General features: G+C 42.8%; 1 protein-coding gene across 2 annotated transcripts in view; it reads right to left on the bottom strand.

Moving 5' to 3' along the window:
* CUNH17orf78 (chromosome unknown C17orf78 homolog) overlaps nucleotides 1–8,952 on the bottom strand; it is a 21,071-nt gene that overhangs the window by 1,193 nt on the left and 10,926 nt on the right. Inside the window, exons 4-6 of one of the 2 annotated variants that reach the window (XM_003795615.1) lie at nucleotides 5,892–6,014; nucleotides 4,814–4,938; nucleotides 3,325–3,456 (exon numbers count right to left, since the gene is read on the bottom strand). In XM_003795615.1, the coding sequence (XP_003795663.1) occupies nucleotides 3,325–3,456; nucleotides 4,814–4,938; nucleotides 5,892–6,014 (380 nt within the window). Of the gene's footprint in view, nucleotides 1–3,324; nucleotides 3,457–4,813; nucleotides 4,939–5,891; nucleotides 6,015–8,952 lie in introns of those variants that run through there. The other variant, XM_023516626.1, reaches the window with a different exon arrangement.

The raw sequence follows: 8,952 nt of genomic DNA, 5'->3' as shown, positions 1-8,952 counted from the left end.
GGATTCAAACCCGCCACCCTCAGTATATGGGGCCGGCACCCTACCCACTGAGCTACAGGCACCGCCCTTGTCTAAATGCTTAACCGTTATGAACATAATTATATTTCTGTGGTTGAAGAGCTATCTTCCCAACTAGATTGTAAGCTTCTTGAAGGGAGGGAATTTGGCTCTTTAGTAAACATAGCTCTTTAGTGAACTTTTGTGGAGACACTGGATGAGCCAGTGATAGTCTTTTAATTCATTATAGGAACTAAAAGACTTGGATTCCAATTCTGTTTTTGCCAGATGTGTGACCTTGGAAAAGTCATATCACCTCTCTGCACCTCAAATTAAGTATCAGTAAGGTGTAAATACCTGCCTCAGCTACCTTTCAGGGGTTTTTGTGAGGTCCAAATGATGTAATGTATATAAAATTGCTATCTTATTACTTTTTTTTAAATTCACTTTTTTGTCATTCAGTAGCCTGTTGTATTCATGGAAGTTCAGAGTTGCTGCTACCTGGGTATCTCTAATTCTAGACTAGACTTTTTAGTCCCGTTTAGGCCTATTTATTCCAATGTTATTGAGAAATAATACTAATAATACTATTAGGTTGGGTGGGTGGCTTAGACTTGTAATCCCAGCACTCTGGGAGGCTCAAGCAGGTGGATTGCTTATGCTCATGAGTTTGAGACTAGCCTGAGTATGAGACTCCCTTCTGAGAATGAGACCTCCTTCTCTAAAACTACCTAGGCGTTATAGCAGATGTCTGTAGTCCCAACAAATCAGGAGCTATGATGCCGGGGCACTCTACTGAGGGCAATAAACTGAGACTCGATCTCAAAAAAGAAATAATACTGTTAATTGGAGTAAAGAACTAAAAATACACGTGATAAAATCATAGTAATTTATATGGGGTAATCATCTAATACTAGACAAAATAAGGTTATAGAAAACATTAACCTATAGCAGAGGTACTAAGTTGGCAGTGGGTGCTTGAAACACTGTGATAAGGCAAATAATTTTTTTTTTTTTGAGACAGAGCCTCAAGCTGTCCCCCTGGGTAGAGTGCCGTGGCATCACAGCTCACAGAACCTCCAGCTCCTGGGCTCAAGCGAGTCTCCTGCCTCAGCCTCCCAAGTAGCTGGGACCACAGGTGCCTGCCACAACGCCCTGCTATTTTTTGGTTGCAGCTGTCATTGTTGTTTGGCAGGTCTAGGCTGGATTCAAACCCATCACGTTAGGTGTATGTGGCTGGCACCTTAGCCACTTGAGCCACAGATGCCGAGCCAATTTTTTTTTTTTCACACAGTCTCAGTAACCCTGGGCAGAGTGCTGTGGCATCATAGCTCACAGCAACCTCAAACTCCTGGGTTCAAGTGATCCTCTTGTCTCAGCCTCCTAAGTACCTGGGACTACAGGCACCACTATAAGGCCTGGCTAATTTTTCTATTTTTAGTAGAGACATGGTCTTGCTTTTTTCAGGCTGGTCTGGAACTCCTGAATCCAGGTGATCCTCCCACCTCAGCCTCCCAGAGTGCTAGGATTAGAGGTGTGAGCCACCATGCCTGGCCATGAGAAGAAAAAGTCTGATGCTAGGCCTGGGTGGGAAGAATGTTGTGCTTGATTATCGATATGTACATTTGACAGAGAATTCAAGCATGGCAACACGTATATCATCCTGGACACCTTGTTTAATTTTAAAAGCATTGGAAACCTAGTCTCTTTGCCTTAGTGAGTGTTGTAGATGTTTTAGAGAAAATTCTCATTAGTTTCTGGCATTCAGAAGCCAAGTTGACTCTTGCTGGGCAAACTGGATTTAAAGCAGCCACACTGAGCTAATGGTGTAGCATCAATTTCTGACACCGAAGGACACTATTAATTTATGCTCTTGTCAGAAAACCCGAGGGCAGGAAAGAAAGAGGTTGTTTTCCCCAGTCATTTTTTTTCCTTTAAACCTATAGCACCCAGTACTCCCAGAATGTCTCCTATACAAGTACTAATGAGGCCCAGCCCTGATTGGCTTTGAAGGTCAGAGGATCAGGGATATTCAAGGTGGTATGGCCACAGATGACTTTGCCAGGCCTTCAAACTGTGTTTCCTAAACTTTGGTGCTGGTTCCTAAACTTTGTTGTATATAATCATTACTCAGGGATAGGCATAAATACATATGTTATGGGGTCTGAAGCTCTTACAGTTTGGGAGAAATTTCTTTCTTTCTTTTTTTTTTTTTTTTGAGATAGTCTTATTCTGTCGCCCTTGGTAGAGTGCTGTGGCATCATAACTCATAGCAGCCTCAAATTCTTGGGCTCAAGTGACCTCCTAACCTCAGCCTCCTGAGTAGCTGGGACTTCAGGTACCTGCCACAACAACTTTAAAATTTGCTGGAGTCTTTTTTTTTTTTTTTTTTTTTTTGAGACAGAGCTTGAAAATCATTACAGATTTGTGATCAGAAACCACAGTAGAGGTGGTACAACTTTTTTCTTTCTTTTTTTTTTTTTTGAGACAGAGCTTCAAACTATCACCCTGGATAGAGTGATGTGGCGTTATGGCTCATGGCAACCTCCAACTCGGGCTCCAGCAATCCTCTTGCCTCAGTTTTTGTATTTTTAGTAGAGACAGGGGTTGCTTTTGCTAAGATTGGTCTCGAACTTGTGAGCTCAAACAAACTACCTGCCTTGGCCGCCCAGAATGCTAGGATTACAGGTGTGAGCCACTCTGCCTGGCCTAGAGATGGGGTCTTGCTCTTGCTTAAGCTGATCTCAAACTCCTGAGCTCAAGCAGTCCACACACCTCAACCTCACAGAGTGTTAGAATTGCAGGCATGAGCCACTGAGCCTGGCCGGGAGAAATTTCTTAAAGAAAAACAATAGAAATTTTAAAAATGTAAAATAATTTAAAAGGCCGTGAATAGGGCCCATAGGTCCTGAAGCTTAAACTTCATTAAATTTCTACTTAGGGAGGTTGTTAGAAATCTTAAAAATAAGCTTACTGGCTTCACTCTACACATTCTGATTTAGTATATCTAGGGCCCCAGAGAGAAATATATTCAATAAGCATCTTATTGTGTTATGACTGGGCTGATATTAAGAAAACATAAATTTCCTGGGGCGGCGCCTGTGGCTCAGTGAGTAGGGTGCCAGCCCCATATACTGAGGTTGGCTCGTTCAAACCTGGCCCCAGCCAAACTGCAACCAGAAAAGAAAAGAAAGAAAAAGAAAACATAAATTTCCATTTTTGATGTATAAAAGAACTATTCACTTTTGCTTCATATCTGAAGCAGTTGTCTATCTCCCAGCACTTATATATTAACCCTGTTGTCTCTAAGAAAATAATATTAACCACACAGAAAGCACTTTCCTTCTCAGGCTGAGAGGCAGGTTGGGATTCAGCTGTCCCACATTTCTGGCTTCCCTTCCTTTGCTTTCTCCACCACCACTGGCGCTGGCACAGCTTCCTGGCTCTTACGCATCGACACTGAAGAGAGAAAGTGACTAATATTAGCTTTAAGTGGCTGGTGAGCATTTGGTTGTATACTAAACTTCATGTCAGGCAAATAAAGGGAATCACCTATTATTTATTTATTTATTTATTTAAACAGAGTCTCACTTTGTCGGCCTCGGTAGAGGGTCGTATCATCACGGCTCACAGCAACCTCAAACTCTTGGACTTAAAGGATTCTCTTGCCTCAGCCTCCCAAGCAGCTGGGACTACAGGGACCTACCACAATGCCAGGCTTTTTTTTACAGATGAAGTCTCCCTCTGGCTCAGGCTGGTCTTGAACCTATGAACTCAGGCAATCCACCCATCTCTACTTCCCAGAGTGCAAGGATTACAGGCATGAGCCACTTTTAGAGATGAGGTCTTGTTCTGGTTCAGGCTGGTCTCGAACCTATGAACTCAGGCAATCCACCCATCTCGGCCTCCCAGAGTGCTAGGATTACAGGCGTGAGCCATCGCAACCAGCCTGAATCTTTTCTTTAGAATAGAAGATTTCCTAGGTCTGGGTGCAATGACTCTATGGCACTATACCAAGGGCGACAAAGTGAGACTTTGTCTCAAAAAAAGAAAAGATTCAGTTTTATTGGGTTTGTTTGTTTGTTTGTTTGGGGCTTTTTTTGCAGCTTTTGGCCAGGGCTGGGTTTGAACCCACCACCTCTGGCAAATGGGGCTGGCACCCTACTCCTTTGAGCCACAGGCACCATCCAGTTTTATTTGTTCTATCCTACCTAGAGAATGTCCAAGTATAGCACAGGAAAGTAATTTGCATTGGTGGTGCCTGTAGCTCAGTGGGTAGGGTGCTGGCCACACATACCGAGGCTGGCAGGTTCAAACCCAGCCCAGACCAGCTAAAACAACGACAACTGCAATAACAACAAAATAGCCAGGCATTCTGGTGGGTACCTGAAGTCCCAGCTACTTGGGAGGCTGAGACAAGAGAATTGCCAGCAGTTTGAGGTTGCTGTGAGTTGTGATGCCACAGCACTCTACCCAGGGAGACAGGTTGAGACTCTGTCTCAAAAAAATAAAAAGTAACTTGCATTTAATGAGCAGCTTCTATGTCCCAGGCACCTTTTATGCAGTATGCCAACCTTCACAACTACCATAAGAAACAAATATCATGAGACCTATTTTATAGATGAGGCAACTGAGGTTGGAAAAATCCAGCAACTTTCCCAAAACTGCTCAGTAAGTGAGTAGGAGTAGCAGATCTGTCCAAACTCCAAAGTCTGTGTTTTTCTCATTATGCCATGCTACCTCTGGAATAGAAGGAAGTCTTTATAGGTCAAGTTCAAGGACCCAAAAGTTTAAGGACCCAAAATGGCAAACTTACAGGACACGGAACTTCAAAAATTACGAATATTATAATGGCAACTCCAGTGAGCAGCAGGATGAAAGCAATTACAATTTTGACCACAATACTCCATTTCTGCCTCTTCTTGAGGTTCTCATCTATGTCTAAAGAAGAGAGAGGAATGGAAGAGGGGGGAAAAAAAGAATTTAAGAGAGGGAAGAGATTGACCCTTTGACTTGAAGTTCTCCTGTCTCACAATACTAATAGGGGCCAAGCCTTATCCAGAGGCAGAGGCTGAATTTCCAATTCAAACTCAAAATCAGAAATGGGGTGAGCATCATAAGATCTGCTCTAATCTCTTTTGTAGCCTCTTTCGAATGAGTTACCTTTCCTGGTGTTAATAATATTTCATTGTTATCTGGGGCTGATTCTTGCATTGCTCTCAGGGGAAGAAAAGGCTTGGGTACACAAGGAGTTCTAAATGTATTTTTCACCATCAAATCTGGAGTTTCTACTTTAATATTTTGGAGATTGGAAAATCACCTTTCCTTTGCTTCCTTTGGCATTGCTTCTGGGTCATAAGCCAAATCTGGTGGCAAGTAGCTTATATGCATCTTGTTATTAATAATCTCATATTAACCTTTCCCCTAGTAAAAGCTGAGATGTAACCCCAACTAGAATGTTACGGAATTTGAGTCCTGGCCAATTTAGGGAGCCCTATTTCTAGAGCAAAAATGAAAACATGTACTTGATTTGGTGTCATTACTGTTATAATTGCTTAGTATTTAAATATTATCCATCTATAATGCAATGACTGAAATTATCTGCCATTGAATGTGTATGATTATTCTGTCCCTAGATCTGGTTATGCTCATTTGCATGGAGGTAAAGGATCATTGATAGGGTCAAACTACAAACATTGAGAAGCTGATTTTTTTTTTTTTCCATAAGAAACAGAATGGTTTCCTAATATAAACTCTGTAACTTCTTAAGGTCCAGGAAAATCCTAGGAGGCCTAGACTAATGTTGGGGCTAAAGATATTTCTTTCTCTTTCTGTTCTTGTTTTATTCCTACTTATTCTGTACTTTGTTGTTTCAAGGGGCTTAGAAAAATTACCTATAGTGGTAGTTTTCTCTTTTTTATTCCCAGGAGTAATGGAGTTGGGAGAGGTGGGAAAAGTCTCTGATGAAGCCCCCATCTCTGGATAGAACTTACATTGGGAGATTCCTGGTAAAAAAGCTGTAAAACAAGAAAGAAACAAAGGATAGCTTTAGGAAAAATGTTATCTTGTCTTTGATTTTAGTGACTAAATTCTAGCTCTACCCAGGTAATATAAACTTCTAATTATAGTTCCATTGACCTATCTGTCCATAGGTTTAGGGTGTGAGCACAAAATAATGCCAAGAATAAATGAGGGTAGAGATACTAATACATAGGAGATAAATTCCTATGGAACATTTGACTAACATAGGATCAGAGTGAAGGAGCAGACCATATCTGGTTTGGCTATCAGTCATAAGACCATAATAACAATAAAGATGGAGGGCGTAACATCATTGAAAGTTTCCTTCTTTTAAAAAAGGTGGCTCCAAAGTCCAAGGGAGAACACGAAATACAATTTGCCTTAATGACTGCTGCACGTCAGTTTAGTGGGGTCTAAATCAACTACTCTGAGAGGGGATTAGGGAAAGCAGGAAGAGTTGGGAGAAAGAAAGCCTATGACATTTAAACATTCTGAAATGTTTAAAAAATGAATATATAAGCCTGAGCAAGAGTAAGACCTCATGCCTGTAATCCTGCCACTTTGGAAGGTCGAGGTGGGAGGATTGCTTGAGGCCAGAAATTCTAGACTAACCTAGGTAACATACACCAACAGAAACCCCATCTGTACAAAAAATTTAAAATTTAGATGGGCATGGTGGCTCATGCCCGTAGACTCAGCTACTGGGGAGGTTAAGGCAGGAGGATCGCTTGAGCCTGGGAGTTGAAGGCTGCAGTGAGCTATGATGATGCCGCTGCAGTCCAGCCTCGGCCACAGAGCAAGGCCCAAATCTCAAAAAATAAATAAAATAAGGGCACGTGTGGTGGCTTACACCTGTAATCCTAGCATTCTGGGAGGCCAAGGTAGTGGATTATTCCTTGAGCTCAGGAGTTTGAGATCAGCCTCAGCAAGACCAAGTCTCAAAAAATAACCAGATGTTGTGGTGGGCACCTGTAGTCCCAGCTACTTGGGAGGCTGAGGCAAGAGGATCACTTGAGCCCAAGAGTTTGAGATTTCTGTGAGCTATGATGCCACGACACTCTACCACAGAGAATAAAGTGAGACTCTGTCTTAAAAATAAATTAATTAATTAAAAGTAAAAATATCTATAATGTGCAAAGCACTGATTCAGTATTTTCTTTCCTTTTTCCTTTTTTTGAGACAGAGTTTCACTATGTCACCCTCGGTAGAATGCCATAGCATCACAGCTCACAGCAACATCAAATTCTTGGGTTCAAGTGATTCTCTTGCCTCAGCCTTCCAGGTAGCTGGGATTATAGGCGCCCACCACAATGCCTAGCTATTTTTTTTTTTGCAGTTGTCATTGCTGTTTAGCTGACCCGGGTTAGGTTTGAACCCGCCAGCCTCAGTGTATGTGGCCAGCACCCTACCCACTGAGCCCAGCTATTTTTTGTTGGAGTTGTCATTGTTGATTAGTTGGTCCAGCCAGGTTCTAACCTGCCAACTTCGGTATATGTGGCTGGCGCCATAACCACTGTGGTATGGGTGAGCCTGATTCAGTATTTTCTGTCTATCAGTTGGATACATTCTAGCAAGGGAGCAAGCACAGAGAAGGGAGGGCTGGATGTGGCCAGGAGAAAGCTGACAATAATGAATATAATAAATTTTATGGTATATTAGAAGTGGATAGGGCCAGGCACAGTGGCTCACGCCTGTAATCCTAGTACTCTGGGAGGCCGAGGTGGGTGGACTGCCTGAGCTCACAGGTTTGAGATCAGCATGAGTAAGAGGTAGACCCCCATCTCTAAAAATAGCTGGGCATTGTGGTGGGTGCCTGTAGTCCCAGCTACTTAGGAAGCTGAGGCAAGAGAATCGCTTGAACCCAAAAGTTTGAGGTGGCTGTGAGCTGTGATTTCATAGCGCTCTACTGAGGGCGACTAAGTGAGACTCTGTCTAAAAAGAAGGAGATAAATGCTGCTAATAAAATTCAGAATAGAACTAGGTAAGGGAGTAGTCTGAGGGATGTGGATGAGCAATGGCTGGGCAACCTGCAGTATAGGTTCAATCTATTTATTTATTTATGAGACAGATAGGCTGCCACAACACTTGGCTATTTTTTTTTTTAATTGTAGTTGTCATTGTTTAGCAGGCCCAGGCTGGGCTCAAACCTGCCAGCTCCGGTATATGCGGCTGGTGCCATAACCACTGAGCTACATGGTGGTTCATGCCTGTAATTCTAGTACTCTGGAAAACTGAAGTGGGTGGACTGCATGAGCTCAGGAGTTCAAGACCAGCCTAAGCAAGAATGTGACCCCATCTCTACTAAAAATAGAAAAACTTTGGCTCAGCACCCATAGCACAGTGGTTATGGCTCCAGCCACATACACGAAGAGTGGTGGGTTCGAACCCGGCCCAGGCAAGCTAGACAACAATGGCAGATGCAACAAAAAATAGCTGGGCATTGTGGCAGGTGCTTATAGTCCCAGCTATTTGGGAGGCTGAGGCAAGAGAATCACTTTAGCCCAAGAGTTTGTGGTTGCTGTGATCTGTGAAGCCCCAGCACTCTACTGAGGGCAACATAGTGAGACACTGTCTCAAAAAATAAATAAATAAAAATAAAAAAATAATAAAAATAGAAAAACTAGCCTACTGTTGTGGCAGGCAGCTATAGTACTAGCTACTCAGGAGGCTGAGGCAAGAGGAATACTGAACCCAAAAGTTTGAGATTGCTGTGAACTATGGTGCCCATGCTACTCTACCCAGGGCAACAGAGTGAAATTCTGTGTCAAAAAAATAGGGCAGTGCTTGTGGCTCAGTGGGTAGTGCACCAGCCCCATATACTGAGGGTGGCGGGTTCAAACCTGACCCTGGCAAAACTGCAACAAAAAAATAGCTGGGCGTTGTGGTGGGCGCCTGTAGTCCCAGTTACTTGGGAGGCTGAGGCAAGAGAATCAC

This window comes from Otolemur garnettii, unplaced genomic scaffold, assembly GCF_000181295.1.
Source record: "Otolemur garnettii isolate 467f Iridium unplaced genomic scaffold, OtoGar3 scaffold00094, whole genome shotgun sequence".
NCBI lineage: Eukaryota > Metazoa > Chordata > Mammalia > Primates > Galagidae > Otolemur > Otolemur garnettii.
The sequence above is the reverse complement of the archived record's forward strand: the minus strand, read 5'-3'. Positions and strand labels throughout refer to the sequence as shown.